The following is a 23844-nucleotide window of genomic DNA, read 5'->3' on the forward strand; positions in this document are numbered from 1 at the left end:
TGACCGGTTTCAGAGGTCAGCAGTCGGCCCCGTGACCGCCAGTGCACCGTGCCTGCAACCCCTTCCCTCCCAGACGCCAGTCGAGATCACGTGACACAGGACAGAGTACACCAACAGCTGCATCTTGTTCGAATTTGAAAAGACGGGCTGGGGTTCGCGAGGCATTAGCTATGTCAGTACCGGGCCATATATTTCAGTGATAAGTTGTCCGTTGGAGAGCCGCTGGCGCCATGCAATGTTAGAACAACGCCGCGTTATCGAACCCACCTCGGCTGTGCCGTTGGCAGTGTCAACAGCACTGAAGAGGTACCGGCGCCTCGCCACAAGAGCGACGGCCTCCCTGCAATTTGCCGCAAGCTATCGGCCGCCGGCTCTCGGCTATCGTCTGAGGGGCCCCTTCAACGGCCGGCACTAGCCGGAAGTGGTCTCTCAGGTCAAACTCAGGTCACCTCTGTGACCTCTGGGGTTCGGGAACAGTCACAATTGTGACCCCGGATGGACCACAAGGCCTGTGTGAAGTGTGGAGACTGGAACAGTGACCTGACGTGAATCATCCGCCACATGACGTCATGTCGTACGATGACGTCACGGGTCGGGATCTGATCATTCCGGCTACATTCACTGGTCCTACGGCTCTTGGGTCTGACGACACTGCTCTGTCTTTGTCTGTCTGTCTGTCTGTCTGTCTGTCTGCCTGCCTGCCTGCCTGTCTGCCTGCCTGCCTGCCTGTCTGCCTGTCTGCCTGTCTGCCTGTCGGTCTGTCTGTCTGTCTGTCTGCCTGTCTGTCTGTCTGTCTGTCTGCCTGTCTGCCTGCCTGTCTGCCTGTCTGTCTGTCTGTCTGTCTGTCTGTCTGTCTGTCTGTCTGTCTGTCTGTCTGTCTGGCTGCCTGCCTGTCTGTCTCTGCCTGTCTGTCTGTCTGTCTGTCTCTCTCCCTCTCTCTCTCTCTCTCTCTCTCTCTCTCTCTCTCTCTCTCTCTCTCTCTCCCGACGAGTCGGGCCTCTCTCCCTCCCGAGAGAGGCCCGACGTATTGACAGAGTATGATTTAGTGTGCAGTGTCATTTACCATTGTCTATTCTCAGCCTGACCGGCACATCGACTCAGATACATAAAAACCTTGTCACATTTTATTTTATGGAGTTCAAACAAAGGCTCAGTTGAGACACTGTGTATTGTGTAATGTATTGTGTATGCATAGTCAGGTTTTAGGCACTACCGTTTTGGAACTGTAAATGCCACAAGTCCTGAAAACGCTTCAGTGTCAAAAGCAGAAACTGCAAGGTTATTGCGCATAAAAGCCAACTACGGAAGTACGCTTTGTGCCACAGCAGTGTTTTAACCCGCGACCTGTTGGGGAGGGGCCCCCTGTTTTTCGCAGATTACTCAGAAACGGCCGCAAATTTCGACTTGAAACTTTAGTACCCCTCTGGGCCAGTAGCGGCGGAACACCTTCAATTAAGGGGGGGGGGGCACTTCCGACTTTTGGTCCCATTATTTCCATGCAACGCCCATAGGGCTAATGCTAAAATGCCAAAATCAAAGGGGGCACGGTGCCCCGGTGCCCTCCCCGTTCCGCCGCCTATGTTCTGGGCATCAATTCTACACATCTCCTGAAAAAATTAGATCCCATGTCATCTCAGGTCACGATCTGTTGAGGTTAAACTAAGGTCATTTTCGGCGATTTTTCTTCGAAAAAGTCGTTAACGAAGAAAAATTGCAGAAAATCATACTTTCGACCAAGACTCGAAAATCGAACTGTAGGTATAAAAAACATGGCGAACAAATGGCTATCTCGACATTTTCCAAACACAAAAATCTCACGATCTAGGGATTTTCTAACTAAAAACTTCGATTTCTTGAGATTTTTTTTAATTTAAGGAAACTAAAAAAAAAACGGAATAAACGTCAGAAAAGTCCTTACGGGCCTTACACGCCTTACACATGCCAAAAATTAACAAAATATCTCTAAACTGCCAGAGACATAGGCATTTGAAGGACTGAAAAAGTAGCGCCTGTTCTTGCGGCGTCACAATATTTTCAGTATCTATTTAGGCTTGAAATCAGCCAGAAGTATCGGTTAGTTCTAACCGGAGCTGGAGTCGGAGTCGGAGTCGGAGTTCCGTGGAGTCTATAGACTCCGCATCTCTCTAATTTACCACACACACAAATACACCAGTGTTCTGTTAGAGTGTATTGAACCTTCTACTAACGTCTCCCAACAACAATCTCACCCCCCTCCCCAACTTGTCAAAATTACACCGCATAGAACACCCAGAGTACGTATACGACCTCCTCACATGACGTCACATATGACGTCATCCGAGGGTAAGGCACAACGGCGATAGGATACTCGATAGGTACACCCTGCACGGTATTTTCCGTTATGGTATGATGTAATACACTGTTTTGGGGTGTAGTGAGGGAGTAAACAACACGAGAGCGAAGACCAGTGCTGGGCATTGTCTATGCAAAGTGTTTGGGTTATTGTCATATGTGATTGCGGGTACAGTAAGGGTCTTTGTTGTTGAATGGGAAGCTCCATTCAGTCAGAGTGTCTTACCTCCAAAAGTCCATCGCACACTTCAGTTAACCACCATAGTCATTGGTGAGCAGCGGAGCCGGTCGATGGTTTCTGGTGTAACACATAGTAGGCTATAGATAGATATCTGTTGATCCACCACTTCTGGTAGACCCCAAGCTGACGTCATCACCCTTCCACCAATCACCGTCCAGCACTGAGCACCACCGATGACGTCACAGAGCGACACTCAGTCTTATTCCCGCGTCGGATATAGTTCTCTTTGAGTCCCCACCACATGGACTCTTCAGTCAGACGCCAACGACTGACTCGAGTCACAGTTACGACTCGAGCGCAGAGTCGCACCAGAGTCATCATCCTTCATAGAATGACTCGGAGTTTTGGGAGCACTAAGCGGACGTAACGGGCGAGAACATGCGTCTGAGCGTAGAGGTCAACAACGCTTTATGATTGCCGTTTCCCTTCCTGAAGGTCCTGCCTGACAAAACGCACGCACGCACACAAACAACATGGCGGCCGCCGTAGGTGGGACTGACACAAGATGGCCGCCACACGGTGGGCCTCACTCAACATGGCGGACGGAGTGAGTGGTAGAAACGCCAAGTGAAGCCCGATCACCCAGAAACTACTTCACATTGCCACAACACAGGGCCCGACCAAGATGGCCGCCACTGTGCCGCATCTCAAAATGGCGTCCACTTGCACAAAGAACCCGCCACAGCAGACTGACACAAAATATCGTCCGCGAAGAGCACAGTCCAAGATGGCGGACGCAGCGGGGCAGTTTTCCAAGATGGCGGCAGTTTTCCAAGATGGCAGCCGCTGTGTGGCCTATGCTGAGCAGTCGTCTGCCGTTTAGAAGTCGGCGTCCCATCCGGAGAGATCGTCTTGGGGCAGCGGATCCGAGTCGGGAGGGTAGTCGTCAAAGTTGGACGAGTCCAACACGGACCTGGGGGAGGTCACATGGCAGTTAGACGAGTCTTACGCGGACCTAGGAGCGGCACGTGATAACAACCTGTCACGCACTGTTTTATTTGTATCGAATGTTTTATCGAATTTAAAAGTGAGCAAGGCTAAACACCAGTATAACGCCTTTTGGGGCGACTAACGGAGCGAGCGAGAGGGTGGGCCTTGCAAGTGCGAAATTGTGAGGGGTACCTCCAACTGACTTGTGCACGGCACCCTACTAACCGGTTTCTACCGACGTGCCAAATTTGGGCACAATCGGCCCAGCCGTTCTCGAGATCTGGAAGCGGCACCCTGCACGTGCGCACGTGCAAAATGGGTCCCAAGTGACTTGTGCACGGCACCCTACTAACCGGTCCCTAACTGTGTACCAAATTTGAGCGCAATCGGTCGAGCCGTTCTCGAGATCTGGAAACGACCCCTGCACGTGCGCACGTGCAGCAGCACCCCAACTCTGGCACATGGATATGCAGTGCCTAGTGGGTGCCTACCTACATGCTAACTTTCAGCGCAATCGGCCAAGTAGTTACCGAGATATTGCAACAATTACAAAACGGACACCTCTTCGTTTTGCACGTGGCACGTGCATAAGGGGTCACCCACATGCATCAGGAATAGTCCAATACTTGGTAGAAGGAATGAAGCTACCCTACACAAATTACCGCGTGTAAATCGGTCAAGTGGTTGCTGAGATATAAGCCTCGCAAAAGCGTGACCACGGCCGGCCGGCCGGCCGGCCGGCCGCTCATACTAAGAAATTTCCGTTAATCTAAGGAAAGACTACGCTCGCTTCGCTCGCTCCGTAACGAGTATGACGCTACATGTTGACAGCAGTGTGGAGGGTACCTCACTATTATGTGTATATTTTATATTTTTCGCATATGCCTGCAATAATTACTTTTTTACTTAAACAAAGCAGCCAAAAACTTACCTGACCAGTATAGCGCCTTATGGGGCGACTAACGGAGCGAGCGAGAGGGTGGGCCTTGCACGTGCGAAATTGCGAGGGGGTACCTCCAACTGACTTGTGCACGGCACCCTACTAACCGGTCTCTAGCGATGTGCCGAATTTGAGCACAATCGGCCCAGCCGTTCTCGAGATCTGGAAGCGGCACCCTGCACGTGCGCACGTGCAAAATGGGTCCCAACTGACTTGTGCACGGCACCCTACTAACTGCTCCGTAACCGTGTACCAAATTTGAGCGCAATCGGTCCAGCCGTTCTCGAGATCTGGAATCGACCCCTGCACGTGCGCACGTGCAGCAGCACCCCAACTCTGGCACATGGATATGCATTGCCTAGTGGGTGCCTACCTACATGCCAACTTTCAGCGCAATCGGGCAAGTAGTTACCGAGATATTGCAACAATTACAAAAGTGACACCTCTTCGTTTTGCACGTGGCACGTGCATAAGGGGTCACCTACATGCATCGGAAATAGTCCAATACTTGGTAGAATGAATGAAGCTACCCTACAAAAATTACCGCGTGTAAATCGGTCAAGTGGTTGCTGAGATATAAGCGTCGCAAAACCGTGACCACGGCCGGCCGGCCGGCCGCTCATACTCAGAAATTTCCGTTAATCTAAGGAAAGACTCCGCTCGCTTCGCTCGCTCCGTAATTACATACAAACATGCCTGACAATAAACACTTTACCTACAGCCATACCCGAGTTTTTCTTTTTTTTTGTAGAGTCGCCGGGGCTGAGCCCGTCCGAATGGACAGGCCGGCCAGCCCCCCAAGCACTCACTGCACCCGGCTACGGGGTGCGCTCCCTGGGGAGCAGCGTTGCCGCTCCAAGGGAGCAGCCCGCATGAGATAAAGGTGCCTGTCCAACCCGGAGTGGAGGTTGCGGCGTGGAGGAGAAGAATTTCAGTATCCTGATTCCTGAGGATGGAAACGACGGAACGGAGGGAAATACCTGATGGCAGGCAGACATACCTAGTAACATACATACATACATACTAACACACATTCCAAAGTTAGTTTCTGTGTGTGGTTGGGATAGAGGGAGGGGAGGGGACACTCCTGGTCACCTGACAATGGATGGCGGCATAGATAAACAACCCATATACCTAACTGATCATAGACGGTCATACCTGATGTGCGGGATGATGGGGGGTGTCAGGGTCCGTCCGATCAGACCTTCCCAGTTGAAGCCGTCGAACCACCTGCCGAAAACACAGACATCAGTGCCATCTATTGGTGAGGGCTAAAACTAGACGTGAAACATAACGCAGCAGTGACGTTCGGTATCAGCAGGTGCGTTCGGTATCCGGAAAATCAGGGATAATTTTCCGGGATCAGCGAGAATTATCGGGGATCACGTTCGGTATCGCGATAGCAAAACATGCTGAGGATAGGCGCTGACCAATAATTTTCCGCCGAAGAATATCCAAATTCCAAACGATAATATTTTATCGATGCAAAACGCACGTTTATTGGTGAGGACGGGAACTAAGCGGTAACAGAGCGCAGCAGTGACATCTAGTGGAGCTGGCGCCAACTAGACGCTTATTGGGTACGTGGAACAGTAATATATGGTGACGATTTGAGAACCACTCGAACCTGAGTTCATTTTCAACACCCTCACTAGTGTTTTATGCTTCCCATTTTCTCACCCCCTCTACTTACTGTGGTTATGCAACTCCTTGATGTCATTTTTCTTGTACCCCAGCCCTCCATGTGTCCTCCCTTCCTACTTTTGTTTATGTACTTGCTTACGTTTATGTACTCTGTATTTCTGGATGTCCCCTTCCAGTGCGTTTGTATTTCTCCCTCCTTGTGTTTATGTATATGTCTCCTCCTTGTGTTTCCTTATAACCCCTATGCCTCCCTTATGTATCCCCCGACACTTGTATTTCTGTACATCCCCTTATTGTGTTTCGGTATATCCCCCTACTTGTGTTTCTGGATGTCCCCTCCTTGTGTTTCCATATATCCTGCTCCTTACTTCATACTTGTGTTTCTGAAAGTCCCTTATATGTCTCTCTTCCGTACACCCCCTCCTTACTTGTGTTTCTGGATGTCCCTTATGCCTCCCTTCTGTATGCCCCGCTCATTAGTTATGTTTCTGTATATCCCGCTCCTTACTTGTGTTTCTGGATGTCCCGGATGCCGCCCTTCTGGTACCCCAGTCGCTCTATGTGTCGCCCCCTCCTTACTTGTGTTTCTGGATGTCCCTGATGCCGCCCTTCTGGTACCCCAGTCGCTCGGCCGGGTTGTCTCTGCACAGTTTCTTGATGAGCACTGTGGCGGTTCGGGTGATGTTGCGAGGGAACTCGATGGCGTCGATCCCCTTCAGGATGATGTTGTAGGTTTTCATGGGGTCGGGCCCGGTGAATGGCGGCGTTCCTGGGGGAAAGAGAAGGGGGTTAGTTGGGGGCGTTCATGGGAAAAGAAGGGAGGTTAGGTTAGTTAGTTAGGTAGTTCCTAACGAAGAGAGCCGGGTCAATAGGGACGTTTCCAGGGGAAGAAAAATAAAGGGGAGATGGGAGGGTGGCTACGGCATGCAATCCGCAGCAAAGCTGAAGGTTAGGAAATGCGGCTCAGCTAGCTTCCTACCGCGGTTGGTATGTATACCAGCTAGCTAGTTCACGTACCAATCAGCATTTCAAAGATGAGTAACCCCAGTGAAGAGTTCAATTATACCAGTTCATTAGTTTCATTATATTAGTTTATCGTTTAGTTCTCTAAGCTAGCAGCTAAAAACCAGTGATACAGTTCAAACATCGGTACCCCGGCAACCAGTGCGTATTATCCTTGTCCGTGTACCAGTTGCCTAATGCACCTACCAGTGAGAAGTTCAAACATCAGTACCCCCAGCGACCAGTAGTCGGCTGAGATGTCGTGGCCCTTGTTCAGGATAATCTCTGGCGCCACATACTCCGGAGTTCCACAGAACGTCCACGTCTTCCGGCCGACCTGTGAGGGCACACGTTATTAAACCACAGCAAAGTCATGTCATGACGAGGGAGGGGCACCTGTTATTAACCCGCGCACCGACGGGGGTCTGCGCCAACTTCGCACCGACGGGGGGGGGGGCGGATGACCGCCCCCCCCCCCCCTGAGGAGATCTCGAGAACGAAGCAAGATAGCGACAAGCGGTAAACGGCATCGGATACGCACGGCCAAGATCTACAATTTTTACAAAGATCATTTTCAGGTCAGGTCAAAGATGACGTCACAGGGGTCGAAAAAGTCAAAATGGCGGCGCTAGATATGGAGAGAGTATTTCTCGAATAACTTTCGAATTAGCCAAGATAGGAACAAACTAAGGGCATCATCGTGATCCTCTCGTCAATCCGCATCGAATGATATATGTTGACCTCGAAAGGTCAAGGTCAAAGGTTGACCTCAGGTCCCGTGACCTCGAGGTCATCATGTATATCATTCGATGCGTCTTGACGAGCTGAACACAATGAGACCATCCACGCGTCTGTATCTTGTTCCTGTACGGAGTTATTGGCCAAAAACCTTTGGTGACCTTTGATGACGTCACATGACCTCACAGCTGCCCAACAGCAAAGCAGACCTCAAGGTAGTGAAGGTTGATCGTATATAAAGTCATGTATGGTATATGGGGCCATTCCGAACCGTTTTAGTGGTAAAAACAAGGAGTTGGTTTTTCCCCCATTGACTTATAATGGGGAGGTCGCGAAATTGACCTGATCTTAGGTCACCGATATCAAAATTCCGAGATATACAAATTGTAGCTACTAATGACCTAATAATATCCTGCGACTTTCAAAGGCCTCCGACATCTACTGTAGCTCTGGCACGGTGACAAAGTTGCAAAAAAGTGACTTGAGGTTGGGTCATTCAAAGTGACCTGGTGACCTGACCTTAAAAGGTAGGAGGTTCAAACTTGCACACCATGTGTAAAATTGATGAGGTTATAGTCATACCAAATTTCGCGGCGCTACGCGCCGCGGTTTTCCCGCTATTCGCGAAAAACCTCAGGGGGGGGGGGCGGATATCCGCTCCCCCGTCGGTGCGCGGGTTAAACCACAAAACGTACAAGTCTTCCGACCGACCTTTGGCACACGTTATTAAACCAGAGCAAGTCCTTTATTGACGAGGGAGGGGTACATCCTATTAAACAATATACTGTCCACGTCTTCCCGACGACCTGAAGAGAGAATGGGCATAATTTAAACCACGATAGGACCACACATTGACAAAAAGGGACACCGGCACACATTCGTAATTTGCAGCTCCCCTAGCGCTCCTCTCCTTTCCATCCTTCCTCTCTTTCCCTTTTCCTTCCCGTTCTCATCTCCTCACCAGCAGTTTTTTGGCGAACCCAAAGTCCACCAGTTTCACATAGCCCCTGTTGTCGAGCAGCAGGTTCTCGGGTTTGAGATCGCGATAGATGATCCCTCGTGCGTGCAGATAGTCGAACGCCTCCACTACGCAGGCGGTGTAGAAGCGTGTTGTGGCGTCGTCGAAGTTGCCTCGGTCCCTGACGGAGGTGAAACAAAATAGGGGTAATGAAGAGGGGTAAACACGACTTCATAATGTCAAGACTCCACAAGAAAGGTTAAAAAGGAAAAACACACATGTAAAAATGACTGCGAAGAGAAAGAGTGAGAGAAAGAGAGAGAGAGAGAGAGAGAGAGAGAGAGAGAGAGAGAGAGAGAGAGAGAGAGAGAGAGAGTGAGAGTTTATACACATGGGCAGCGAATAGGATTAACTAGCTGTAAATATTAAGTATACAGCCATCCATCCATGTCATCTATCCCAAATCAAAGGCTCAATCGCGACACGCAGCAAGGTCGCTAGTATAATATCCCCTTTGTCCACATCTCTGTTCATCACCGTTCCGTGCTTCTATCCTCAGGATACAGAAATCCTTCTCCTCCACGCCGCAACCCTCCTCCTGGCTGGACAGGCATCTTTATCTCATGCGGGCTGCTCCCTTGGAGCGGCACCGCTGCTCCCGAGGGAGCGCACCCCGTAGCCGGGTGCAGTGAGTGCCTTGGGGCTGGGTGGCCTGTCCTCTGGACGGGCTCAGCCCCGGCGACTCACTAGGGTGCCTGCCCAGACCAATGTCACCCCCTATATCCTATCATCCTCCCGGCTCTGAAATGGTCCCATTGGACCGAAAGGGCCTAACCCAACAAAACAAAACGAACAAACATCTCTGTGACTGCCCACCTGAGTATGGTCCACAGTTCTCCTCCCATACACGACTCCATCAGCATGTAGAGGTACTTCCTGTCCTTGAACGTCTTGTACAGCTTGACGATGAAATCGCAGTTGGCTTCTTCCATGATCTCCTTTTCGGACATGATGTGCTGCTGCTGACGCGTCTCCACAATCTGAGGGAGGCGAGGGTTCAAACCCCGAGATGAGCTAATGTTTTTGGTGAGTTGGGAGGAAATGTTTTACAGTTACTTTCGAGGGGATCGGAAAGTAACAGAATTGGCATAGCATGTGGTCTTCACGGATAAAATAGCAAAATCTGATAATCTAAATCACACATTTTTATGACTCAATTGCAACATAGCACACAATGCAATAATCCTGCATTATTCCAACCCAGGCGCCCACTTCCCATGTCTCGTTAACTGCCAAACTCATGCACCATCACATAATCAAATCATTACCCAATCTTTTATCAAACGCATTATCCAGCCAACTACCCAACCCATTATTTACAGCCCAGTATCAAACTAATAACCCACCTCATCGAGCAGGTTATCCGATAAATAATCCAGCTAACCCAACGGCCAACACATTATACAACATATTATCCAATCCAGTATTCACCCCATTTATATCCAACTTATGATTAAAACCACTGTCTAGCCCCCTTCTCTAACGCTCTACGGCCTCCTCTACCCCCTCTACCCATTTTCTACCCTCCACTCACCTGCGCTTTCTTCATCTGTTTCAGCGCGAATGACCTAGACTTGTCGTGTACCATCTGAACCAGCTCTACCCGTCCGAACCCTCCGACACCCAGCGTGGCAATCACCGCCAGATCCGACAGCTTGACGTCAGCAAACTCGCGGTTGATTCTGAGGGAGTAATAGAGGGGTTATTGGGGGTTAATGGGGGGAGTAGGTATGGGAGAGTGACGTCACTCTCCCATACTCCCGCAAGCAAACTCACAAGCAACTCACGGTTGATTCTGAGGGAGTAATAGAGGGGTTATTGGGGGACTATGGGGGAGTGACGTCCGCAAACTAGCGGTTGATTCTGAGAGAGTAATGGGAGGGTTAATGGGGGTTATTGGGGGAATATGGGGGAGTGACGTCAGAAAGCTAGCGGTTGATTCTGAGAGAGTAATAGGGGGTTAATAGGGCGTGATTGGGGGAATATGAGGGAGTGACGTCAGCAAACTCGCGGTTGATTCTGAGAGAGTAATAGAGAGCTTATTGGGGAAGGATAGGGGTAATATGGGGGAGTGCCGTCAGCAAACTTGCAGCTGATTCTGAGAGAGTAATGGGAGGGTTATCGGGGGGGGGGTGATTGGGGGAATATAGGGGAGTGACGTCAGCAAACTGCGCGGTTGATTCTCAGGGGAGTAGAAGGAGGGTTATTGCGGGTTATTGGGGGAATATAGAGGATTTCTTGGAGGGTAGTGAGGTCGGGAAATATATGGTTGCTTCTGAGGGAGTAACAGAGGGGTTAATAGGGGATAATTTGGTTAAAACTAGGAAATTCGTGGGGACCTTTGGGAATTCGTGGGGAAAGACGTCGGTAAAGTAACAGTTAATTCTGAGAGAAGAGAGACACACGAAAAATGATTTGCTCAAGTAACACTCAAAGGACAAAGGGTAAGAGAAGTAGGTAAGAAATAAAGCAGTTTCAACACACTGACCACACATTAGTCAGACAATCCTAAGAGCTGCGTCCAACAGCATGGTATAAAACATCAATACAAGTGATAACGTTTTGTCTATGACAATGTATTGAAAGCTGAGCATAAGGTTATGGATAAACCACATACGCCTTCTCGAAATCAACAAGGTGGTCGACCATCTTGTAACGTCAAATTTGTGGATGTTAGTGAAATAAACTAATTGATATGTACGAATATGTTCGGAAGTAACATTTCGCTAGGCAGAGAAAAACAAGGTGAGGTCATCCCTTCGGTAGCTGATGACTCGTGTATGATTGTTAACCCTTGCAGGGGGAGCAGCTTTTCTTACGTATGTGGATGCAATTAGTGGCAATAAAAATTAAATCATAATAAAATGCAAATACCATCGCAGAGTCATAAGATTCGTAAGCAATCATGTTTACTAGTGCTACCGCTAGTAGTAGGTACTACTGTGTCAAAAGCTGCATCGTATTGTACTATTTGTAACATGTTACAAAATGTGCCTATCACGAGCTTGTATTGTACAGCAAACGTATATGCTCGGCATCTGAATAAAGAAAGAGGAAAATCTATCAAATATTAGGCAAGCATATTTGTGTAAACGGCCTTTCACACCCTAAAAAATATGATGCACCAAAGTGTTGTACCAAGTGTAAATCGGAATGCGTCGTGAAAGAAAATAACAAATGTTCACCTTGGGAACTTCGAAAAATGTTACGAGTCTAATTTCGAATAATGCACATTTATAACTGTGGTTTGTTATGTGCGATTAGCTGGTGCGATTAGATGTTTATGAAACAGATATTATGTTGCTGACTTCAGCTGACAGTTGCATGGATACTGGGTATCTTTTTTTTTGTATGACGGCATACATCTAAAGCTATCGCACCCCTGGTTAATTCACGACACAACAACTACAGTCTGACAAACATAAAAAAGAACGGATTCAAAGCGCAACAGTTACTGATGCACGTGCCCGTATATTCACTTTCATATACGCCCGATAGTTCTTTCCTTTCTTTCAGTCAACAGTCTTAAAACACAGGTACCTATATTATCCCCATTATCCAATGCACGTGTAAAGAACTCCAAGGCGCTCTAGCTCCGTTCTTTCTTGGGTTTGCCAGACTATAAAAGGTTAGTGGTACTCAATACTAGCATCAAATCAACCTGTGATCGGATTCCTTCGTATCTGGTTCATCATATAGCGGTATACTCCTGAAAGATAGGGCAAGTGGTAGGCCATGCGATGCAGAAAGTCGTGATTTACTCTCCCTAAAGACTCTCCCGAGACAGCACTGGGAACTTCATGCCACACAAGAACTTCGTGAACTTCATTTCATTTCGAATTAAAATAGCAAACGGGGCACTATAATGACTTACGAGACGCATTTCACTTCAGACATGCGTTTCAAGCTACGAACGACACTAAGCAGCCAAAGTGCCACAAATCGGTACTAACCAGGGAAGGAGATCTGTTAAAATTTCAGGGGGGGGGGGGGGGCAGGCCGGGCAGATGGAGGCGGGCTGGATGCAGTACCATTGAATTACATATAGCAGTAATTCGTTTTCAGGGGGGTCCTGACTGACCCCCCCCCCCAAGATCTCCACCTCTGGTACTAACTCATGGATGACGCCAAGGCTGTCCCCCTATTCAACTTTTGGACAAAACATGCAAAATAACCCCGAAGAGCACCGGGGTACCTACACTCAAAGTCCACTGTTTCCGGATATAAAGTGGAGAGCCCCTATCTTTCAAGGCATTATATCTGAATTACCTGCTTCATTATTCCGCTGGCAATATGCTTGTCCCAAATACAGCGCTTACTTTTTCACAACTTCAGATGAAGTTTGCAAGTAAACTGTTTCCGACCGAAAATTACCCCCCCCCCCGGCAAATACACATATATCACTGTAATATAATGATTGGCTTCTGAATACCTGGGTCTGGAAAAGCATAAGGCTCAAACGAGTTCTTGTTCGCCGTAAATACATCCCACATAAGTCAGCGCCATCGCTCACCCAATGTTATCCCCATCCCCCGCTAGATGTCAGCACTCCCCTCACCAATGTTTCCCCAAGTCCGGCTAGATGTCAGCACCAAACCCCCGCTAGATGTCAGCACCGCCACTCACTGTTTTCTGAGCTGACTCTCGTCGACATATCGGTTCTTGACCTCCTCCAGCCTGCTGATGAGCTGATCGAACGTGTCGTGGTCGATGACAAGACAGGCCACGCCGTCGGGGTCGTCGGCCACGATGTTGGCAGTGCGAATGTCCTCACTGCAGGCAGGAGGGCGTTCGAGAGGTCAGACAGGTCACAGGAGGTCACGCCACGGGAAATGTCAAGGGAGAAGTCACATCCGTTCCGTCGTTTCCATCCTCAGCACAGTCAAACCCTTTTCCTCCACGCCTCCATCCCCTTTTCCGGGCTCGACGATCGTCGATCAGCGCTATCCCATGCGGATAGGTCCCTCAGGAGCAAGCCCGAAGCCGGACGTGGTGAGTGTCAAGAGCCTGGTTGGCCTGTCCACTGCATGGGCTCAGCCTCACTGGGTCACCTGGGTACCTGTTCAAACCAATGTCCCCCTCTAATTCCTATCACCTTTCTAAATTGTTTTGTTTTGTTAGGTTAGACCCTTTCCGGGCTTTCGGTCTGACGAGACCATTTCAGGGCCGGAAGGATGATAGGATATAGGGGAAGACATTGGTCTGGGCAGGCGCCCTAGTGAGTCACCGGGGCTGAGGTCATCCCAAAGGACAGGCCGACCAGCCCTCAAGCACTCTCTGTACCAGGCTACGGGTGTGCTCACTCGGTAGCTGCGGTGCCGCTCCAAGGGAGCAGCCCGCATGAGATAAAGGTGCCTGTCCAGCCCGGAGGGGGCGTTGCGGCGTGGAGGATACAGCATCCTGAGGATGGAAATGACAGAACGGCGACCCCTCCAACTCTGAAATGGTCTGGTCAGACCGAAAAGTCTAAGCTCCGGTCAGACGCAACAAGACAAACAAACAAACATATCGGAGGTGATGGGTCATTGGGAATCAAACGAGGTTACAACTCAAATACACACGCACTTCTCATTCATAAAGTTTTGGGATTTAATAGTCGCCATGTAGATATGATCTTATATACCGCACCGCGGCCATTGTTACTTCCACGACGGCATACGAGTTCATACAAGCACATGAAGTAGCGCCATCACGGCACATCCACCCAACTACAGTTTCCCACCGCTCTCAGCAGGTGGCAGAACTTACCCCTGAAGCGCTTTCTCGCCGAAGAAGTCGCCTTTTCCGAGCGTTCGGATCAGTTTTTCCTCCATCGAGTCGGGTGACCTCATGGTGACGTTGACCTGGGGTCAGCAAGGGGTCAAGGTCATCTCGAAGGTCATGGACACAGCGAACCCGGGACCGGTTGTATTGCATCATAGTGATTCGGGAGAGATGCAAATTTTACGGGTTTTATATAAAAGTACGAGTATTTACGTATCGAAGATGCTCGTATGGCAAATGTACACCATCAAAAGCTATCAGGACAAAACAAATATCCCAAATGTACGTAAGGTATAGCGTACAAATGTATAACATAGGCCGGGTTAGGTAGGTCATGTCACAGGTTAAATCAGGTCAGGCAAGGCTAGGTTAATTGCGAAATGTACTTTTATCCTTAGGTATGTACTTTATCGCCTACGTAATTTTACGTCATTTGCGAGCATTTTGCGTACGTATTTTCGTCCTAGTTCTTTGCTATGCATAGTTTATTACTCGCGAGTCCTTTTTTTACAAGCGGCCGTCAACTATTTACTCGCGCTATAGTTAGCTTTTACACTTTCTATCAGTCAACAGTCAGAGCCAATATGAAATAATTTTTAATACACGAGTAACTACATATATGACGTCACACACTATACCACAGAGCCATAAACTTATTCATGACATCACGTCATACATGACGCCTTACACGAATGTCAACGTCACATAAAACATCACAGAGTACATCCCATTACAATGGACTGCCACATCATATATGACGTCACCGAACATACGACTGACGTCCCACAAACACACATCACAGTGACGTCACCGATTACTGACCCGTCCCCTGCTGATGATGTAGAAGGTGTCTCCGCGGGCCCCTTGACGGATGATGTAGTCGCCCTGACTGTAGTACGTCTGAAAAAACAACAACAACAACGTTAGGAAGAGGTAGAGGATTCTTCATGGCTCCGAGTGGAAGATTAGGATATACTTTTCCAAGCGGGTTACTGAAAGAAAAACGAGCGAAGAGGGAGCGAGGTTTTCTGGAACACGTGAGGAAAAGATACCTATCCTATCTTCCACAAGTGATTTTTAAGTACCTATGAGCCCTCGAGACTTTATCTTTGCATCTCAGAGGGATGTAAGGATAACAAATTATTATCTTTGCATCTCAGATGAGTGCAGAATAGAAATATCCTTGCACTGTTGACCCAATGGCATATAAAACTCAACTAAAAAGATACCGGTAGGAGTGGTAGGACGTCTCCTTACTACTCAAATTAGACTATGACTTTGTCTATAAGTGGATACTGCTCTGTTGGCGATTGAGCAAATAAACGAATAAATAAGGAGACATCAAATCTCGCTAATAAATCTCGGCAGAGTTAAAAGATGTCTACAGTGAAAGTCGAACATAAAAAACAAACTACACCTAGATGATATTTTCAGCTGGACGGTGTTCAAGGCATTCACGCTTCACGTTCGCTTTGCATTAAAGCAGTTAAAGCGATAAGGCAGGCTTCAACTACTATAGTCGCATTCATTGCGGTACACAGAAGTGAGTAGGCATAGTCGTTAAAAATCTAACTTTACTTGTCTTGATAGTTTTGTGAGAAACACCGACTCGGCTTTTCTTACCTCTTCTAGAACGTCGGCCAGCTTGATGACAGTTTCTTCTGGCAGGTTCTGGAAGCTTGGCACACTGGATAAAAAAAACATGTTAATTGAGATGTTAGGTATCATTTAGAGCATGTAGGGGTGGAGAGAGGGGCTGGAGAGAGAGAGAGAGAGAGAGAGAGAGAGAGAGAGAGAGAGAGAGAGAGAGAGAGAGACGGAGACGGAGACAGAGACAGAGACAGAGACAGAGACAGAGACAGAGACAGAGACAGAGACAGAGACAGAGACAGAGACAGAGACAGAGACAGAGACAGAGACAGAGACAGAGACAGAGACAGAGACAGAGACAGAGACAGAGACAGAGACAGAGACAGAGACAGAGACACAGACAGACAGACAGACAGACAGACAGACAGACAGACAGACAGACAGACAGACAGACAGACAGACAGACAGACAGACAGACAGACAGACAGACAGACAGACAGACAGACAGACAGACAGACAGACAGACAGACAGACAGACAGACAGACAGACAGACAGACAGACAGACAGACAGACAGACAGACAGACAGACAGACAGACAGACAGACAGACAGACAGACAGACAGACAGACAGACAGACAGACAGACAGACAGACAGACAGACAGACAGACAGACAGACAGACAGACAGACAGACAGACAGACAGACAGACACACAGACAGAGACAGAGACAGAGACAGAGGAGGCGGAGTCAGAGACAGATAAGTCACTGAGATTAATATATATATATATATATATATATATATATATATATATATATATATATATATATATATATATATATAAAAACGGCAGAGAAATGACAGGTGAAGACCAGCCCAAACCCAAGTCGCAGGTTCACAAGCTGTTCTACATGAACCAGATGAATGAGGCCTACCTGAGTGACGAGAAGGTGTTGAAGAGCATTTTGAAGAAAAATGTGATTCCAAAGGAAGGGCATGAAGTCAAACTGATCGTATACTACAAGAGCCCCAAAACAGCCAATTTGGTGATCTGTAACCGCCCCAAAAGAAGCTGCCTGCAAGAGACGCATGTTGTCTACAAATACAATTGTCAAAAAGGAGATTGCAAGCTCCGAGACACATCGTCTTACATAGGCAGCACAACGATGACCCTGTCCCGCCGACTCTCATACCATCTGTCTGCGGGTGGTCCAGCTGAACACTCCCAGCGTGCCCACGGTGAGCGCATCACAAGACAGGACATGGTGGACAACACAAGCATCTTGGACAGGGAGAACAACATGTGGAAGCTGAGGATCCTCGAGGCCGCCTACATCCTAGAACACTGCCCGTCCATGTGTGATCAGCGCGAACACAGGGGACGGATCACGCTGACAGGATAGGAGGTGATGGTGAAGTGTGTGTGTGTGTGTGCGTGGGGAGGGGACTGTTCAGTGTATAGTGAACGAGACATTTCGTTCATTCTGATACGTTAGTATCTGCTAGATCGGTGGTAGTCACTGGCGGATCCAGACTTGCGTTTTGGGGGGGGCCAACTCCTGCAAGTAACCAAACCTAGGGTACCCCCAAATCCTGTTTTCTCATCGGATTTAGGCCACTTATTTTTTCGTCACAGCCCTGAAACGATATTTTTTTAAAACTAAAAATAAAAAAATATAGAAATGGTAGCCCACCCAACCCGAGCCTAAATATTACTTTGAAAACACTTCAAATTGCTTTTGTCGACCAATTAGCCCGCTCCGGGTCGGTGCGTGGCGCAGCCTTCGCGGGCTGGGAGGTGTCGGTTGGACCCCCTGCCGTTCGGCCCCTGATTAAGCTAGAGCTCGCGGAAAAAAACAGGCGTGTTGCCCGTGAGTGACGAGACGAAGCCGATGATACCCGATTTTAAGGTCCTTGGTCATTGGTTGACCTTCCAGGGCGGTGTTTCACGGTCGTGCTGACAGCCGCTGACAGCGCATTCCGCGAGCTAAGGTCAGCCTTCGGTAGTGTTGTGGGTATAGGCTTGTTGATGTCTCCATTGAAACCAAAAGTGCCATCAGCGCTGGCAGCGGCTGGCAGCGTGCCGTGAAACACCGCCCAGGTCAGGTCACAGACCCAAAAGACGGAAAAATCAGGACCTGTCAGAACCTCCTAAAGTAAGGCTGTAATACGTTTTTTTTTTTTGTGCTGATCACAAATTTCATGTTAGTTTGGATCATAGATAATGTCTTCATGCGTTTAGACCATGTCGGGGCAGGTCAGGTCAGATCAACCAGTAGGGGTACTTATGGGCGTCCGTATAGCAGGTGTCCACTACCACTGACAGCTACGTAACATGATACGAAGGCATCAAAACTACTTCGTAATTGTTCAAATGGCTGCAAAATGCTAAATTCAAAATCAGCTAAACGAAACTATCCTATAAACATGTTAAACTCGGAAAAGTGCACCGAGGTCATCAAAGGTCAATGACCTGACTTGACCGTAAGGTGACATTGGCATCCGCCCTAATGCGTGGGAGCAACATCATATCACATGTTTGAGCGTTTTAAACCACGAAAAGACTATGAAAGCGCGGATAATGTGAGCCGACATACGCCGAATCGCTATTCCGGCCAAACATGGCCTCCAACATGGCCAAACATATGGTGCGTTCGGAGAGGCACATTCCATGTGGAATCCGTTGAATATTCCATGCGCGCGGAATATTTCCGGAGATTAGCCGTTCAGAGAGATACGCCTCCGAACGCGGCACGGGGAATATTCCCGGGGACGGTGAATATTCCATGCTCTCCGAACGCACGGATAGTCTCGAGAAATAGGCCACAAGTCAAAGTTCACTTGGGTCAGGGTCATGAAATTTTCAGACTTTGTCACCATGAGGGTACTAAAGTTTCGTCGCGATCGGCTTCATGATACCTTACACGATAACTTCACACGTCGATCGAGAGTTAAAGCATGGATGAAGGAGAACCAGGGGATGAAGGTTTTTCATCCATGGTTAAAGTGTGCAATAAGAACTTCTTGGGTGAAGACAAGACCAACACTTTTATCAAGCTCACATATTTTTAATGATACGGTATTTTCTCTCTACCTACTACGCCCTTCTCACATTCATTTTTCTTAAGTGTTTTTGGGGACAAAAAATATATGTTGTTCCCCTTTCAGGCTTGGGGGCATGACCCCGTGGCCCCCCTGGATCCGCTAGGCCGAAACTAACTAGGTCGTTTTCAAACGGTCTGATATTTCAGGTCATAGTTTGCAAACGGCCGGTGTTTTCAGGTAGTTTCATATGGCCTGACTGGGCCAGGCCGTTTGCAAACGGACCGAATTTTCATACGGCCTGTAACATATATTCAGATTTCGACATCTGTCGTAGCATCAAATGCTGATGTGGCGCACTCAAAAGCCGGAATTGGTCCTTGGATGCCGTAAGGACCCTTTTAAGAAATAAGTGACCCGACTGACCCTTAGAGATTGGCCTGAGCTGTGACCGAAATAAGTCTTTTACCGTTTCGCAGGAAGGGACAAAAAGGTCCCTCATATGCTTCTTGTACAATTACGAAACAAAACAAGTTTTTTTTTTTCAACGAAAACTCAGGGAGTTTTCCTAAAAAATTTATTGCGCATATTCCGTGAATGAAAAGTTACCGGGTCATGTCAGGTGAGGCTGCCACAGCAAGTTTGTTAACTTGACAGCTCAATCGATATTTATGCAATAAGACCTTCTCGGGTGACGATAAGACATGACGACACTTTATGAAGGAAGCTAGTAAACCCGGTAGTTTCTCCATAGGCGCGGGAACCGGGGGGAGGGGGCAGTGGTGGCAGCTTGCCCCCCCCCCCCCCCCAACTCTGGGGCCGTGCGGGCGGTGCCCCCACAACTTTCAGACAGAAAACCGCTCCTTTTTGCAAATGTTTTCTTTTTTTGTTGAAAAAGCCAAGGGATGAAAAATAAGTGGCCTAAAACCGGCGACAAAACTATATTTGGGGGATCCTAGGTTGATCTCTATCATGGTGTGACCTCCCCCCCCCCCCGTCTAAAAGTAGTTCCCGCGCCCCTGGGTTTCTCTACGCTATTGAATCACGCTGCTGATTCTAGTAAGTATCTACTACACAACCTTCTCACATTAATTTTTCTTCGAGCGTTTTGGGGGGCCAAAAGATTGTTGGCCCCCTCTTTCAGGCTTTTTGGGCCCATGGCCCCGGTGGCCCCCTTGAATCCGCCAGTGGGGGCGGTGCCCCCACAACTTTCAAACGGAATACCGTCCTTTTTTGCAATTGTTTTCTTTTTTTTGTTGTTGAAAAAGCCAAGGGATGAAAAATAAGTGGCCTAAAACCGGTGAGAAAACTAGATTTGGGGGGACCCTAGGTTGATCTCTATTATGGTGTGCTCCCCCAGTCTGAAAGTAGTTCCCGCGCCCCTGACTTTCTCTACGCTATTGAATCACGCTGCTGATTATGGTATCTACTACGCAACCTTCTCACATTAATTTTTCTTCAAGCGTTTTGGGGGGCCAAAAGATATGTTGGCCCCCTCTTTCAGGCTTTTGGGGGGCCATGGCCCCGGTGGCCCCCCTGGATCCGCCAGTGGGGGCGGTGCCCCCACAACTTTCAGACGGAATACCGTCCTTTTTTGCAACTGTTTCTTTTTTTTGTTGAAAAAGCCAAGGGATGAAAAATAAGTGGCCTAAAACCGGTGAGAAAACTAGATTTGGGGGGACCCTAGGTTGATCTCTATTATGGTGTGCTCCCCCAGTCTGAAAGTAGTTCCCGCGCCCCTGACTTTCTCTACGCTATTGAATCACGCTGCTGATTCTAGTAGGTATCTACTACGCAACCTTCTCACATTAATTTTTCTCCAAGCGTTTTGGGGGGGGCCAAAAGATATGTTGGCCCCCCCTTTCAGGCTTTTGGGGGGGCCATGGCCCCGGTGGCCCCCCCCTGGATCCGCCAGTGGTGGTAGTAGATGAAGATGTTGCATGATGGAAGCAGCACGTTTGAATTTTCGAACTAGATTCGAACAACCGTGCACTGAATTTTGACATAGGTCACATCGCATTTGTGTTAAGGTCAACAACAAAAAAAATGTATGAAGTAACTTAGATATAATGTAAGTGTTAAATGTGATGAGAGTGTAAAGTGTAAATGCCTGATGACGAAGTGAGTACTTCGAAACGCGTCGCAAAACGTGAATCAATATAATGCATGTATGAACATTGGAGATACTTTACACCAGCTGCCAGAAACTGACCGGAAAGTGATAAGAAAGAAAGAAAAGCTTCAAAAGAAAGTGATAAAAAAAACAAATACGCGATCGTATTCAACCAAACTTGTCTCAAAGAAGATATATTGCCTGCTTATACACATATATATATATATATATATATATATATATATATATATATATATATATATATATATATATATATATATATATATATATATATATATATATATATATATATATCTATATACCTATCACTATATATCTATATACCTCTATACCTATATCTATATCTATATCTATAAACTGATCTGTGTATTTACATATATATTCGTTATCATGCTACGTCGCCCAAAGTGTCGGCGTAAATTATAGCCCACACGCTCTTACTTATTGCAGCAGCCATGTGGTCACAAATGAAATGGCTAAGGGGTAAAACTTGAAGAGCAAGACTTATCAAAACTGATTTGGTATGTTGATAATGAACTCTTCATTTTATGGTAATTCGGGGACCAAGAGATGAGAGAATACTGGAAAACATTTGGCAGATATTCGACCAACGGCTAGTGCGCCGCAGCGGCTGAGCCCATTCCGCTGGGACAGGAGCGTCGGCCGGTGGGACAAGAGCGTCCGATGGGACAAGAGCGTCCGATGGGACAAGAGCGTCCGATGGGACAAGAACGTCCCGGTGGGACAAGAACGTCCCGGTGGGACAGGAGCGTCGGCCGGTGGGACAAGAGCGTCCGATGGGACAAGAGCGTCCGATGGGACAAGAACGTCCCGATGGGAGAGGATCGTCCGATGGGAGAGCACTGGGAACACCCGGTGCATCAAAAGGCCATCCCACAGAGACAGCGTCCCTATAGGAGCTGAACGGAAGAGCTACTCCCTATTAAAGCTAGAGGGATGAGCGCTACTCCCTTACCCATTGTGACGGTGAGATCAGCCTCAGGGCAGTGGTAAACGTGATCAAGGATCAGGAGCATGGTTAATCCTGAGGATGAGAAGACGGATAGATGGATAAAATAGCGTCATTATTCAGAAAACCCGATATAATGAGGCAAGTCAAAATTGGTAGCGTGCAATAAAACAAAAACTGTAACCATAGAATTGTGATCATCCGTTTGATGGGTAGCCTTGATTCACGACATAAATTTGATACGGTATGAAGTGAACTTTATCTATCTTTCCATGTCTTCAGGATTGGCCGGGGGAAATAGAGCTCGTATACCTGCAGCACATATCATGGCAATCTGAAAGGCACTAAACAAGCTTTAAAAGGCACAAATCGTAAACTAAGTTTTGGCTTCCGCCTCAGATCTTGAAAGCAGCTGTTAACTTGCCCCGCTTCGAGAGAACTATATGGTATAGCACGATATAAAGCGAGCATTAGCGAATGCCTCACCTCTTTAGGAAGGCCGTGTACTCTGCCTGCTTTTGAAGGCCAGTTCTCATCATGATGGTTTGGAAACATTGCCGCTCGATGGCAAACAGCTTGCAGTCGGTGGCCGCTGAGGGGGAGGGGGAGGGGGTAATGTGAGAGAATATACAAACGAGATACACAGAGCGGCAGTTATAGGTACACCTATGCGAGCGTAAACACGCACACAATTACACGTATTTTAAATGGGGTCTTTTATTGACATTTCTGTGACGGTAAATATTACAATGATTATATTTTTACATTCAAATTATATTCAAATGATATTATGATCATATCGCTGAACTGATATTCCTTAAGTGACTTTTAATGGAACCGTTCTTTTCCTTGTCAATAAGCGCCAAAACTCAGTACTGTAAGGTACAAAACCAACATTCATTGGTGGCTCCTAAACAATACGGGTCAAAACTCCATGCTGGATAATACAAAACTAATCTTTATTGGTGGACCCTGGTCAATAAGGGTCACAATCCCATGTTCTACGGCACAAATCTGACCTTCATTGGTGGCCACTGGTCAATAAGGGTTACAACTCAATGTTGTACTGTACAAATCTGACCACTATTGGTGGCTACTTGTCAAAAGGGTCATAGCTCAATGTTGTACGCTATAAATCTGACTTTTGGTGGTGGCTCCTAGTCATAAGGTTTGCGACTGAATGTTGTGCGATACAAAGCTAACCTTTATTGGTGGCCACTGGTCAATAAGGGTCACAACTCTATGCTCCACGCCATAAAACTGACCTTTGATGGTGGCCGTCCTCTGGCAGTTGTAGAGTATGGCCAGCTCTCCAAACACCTTCCCCGGTCCCATCTGGCTGAGGGTCCTCCCATCTTTGGAGACTTCCACTTGGCCCTCTGTGGAAATACCGGGTCAAAGGTCAGCACAGGTAGGTCAGAAGGGTTCAGAGGTCGCGAAGGGTACACTTGAAGGTCAATGCATACGGGGCATGGGTCTGCATATATAAGGGTTAAATGGC

The 23844-nt window shown here is 47.8% G+C and overlaps 1 protein-coding gene across 1 annotated transcript; it reads right to left on the minus strand.

Annotated features, from left to right (window-relative positions):
- Window positions 1-2173: 2173 nt before the first annotated feature.
- LOC122372311 (cGMP-dependent protein kinase, isozyme 2 forms cD5/T2-like) lies at window positions 2174-23718 on the minus strand. The gene is made up of 13 exons (XM_043349376.1): window positions 23609-23718; window positions 22830-22935; window positions 16231-16294; window positions 15430-15507; window positions 14593-14687; window positions 13471-13617; window positions 10379-10526; window positions 9661-9824; window positions 8788-8965; window positions 7296-7425; window positions 6666-6855; window positions 5601-5672; window positions 2174-3485 (listed from the first exon to the last, which is right to left on the minus strand). Exons 1-13 carry the CDS (start codon window positions 23676-23678, stop codon window positions 3392-3394), a joined length of 1536 nt encoding a protein of 511 aa, XP_043205311.1. The 5' UTR covers window positions 23679-23718; the 3' UTR covers window positions 2174-3391.
- Between the last annotated feature and the right edge of the window lie 126 nt (window positions 23719-23844).

This window comes from Amphibalanus amphitrite, unplaced genomic scaffold (assembly GCF_019059575.1).
Source record: "Amphibalanus amphitrite isolate SeventyFive unplaced genomic scaffold, NRLGWU_Aamphi_draft 001343F_arrow, whole genome shotgun sequence".
In the NCBI taxonomy this organism is placed as follows: Eukaryota; Metazoa; Arthropoda; class Thecostraca; order Balanomorpha; family Balanidae; genus Amphibalanus; species Amphibalanus amphitrite.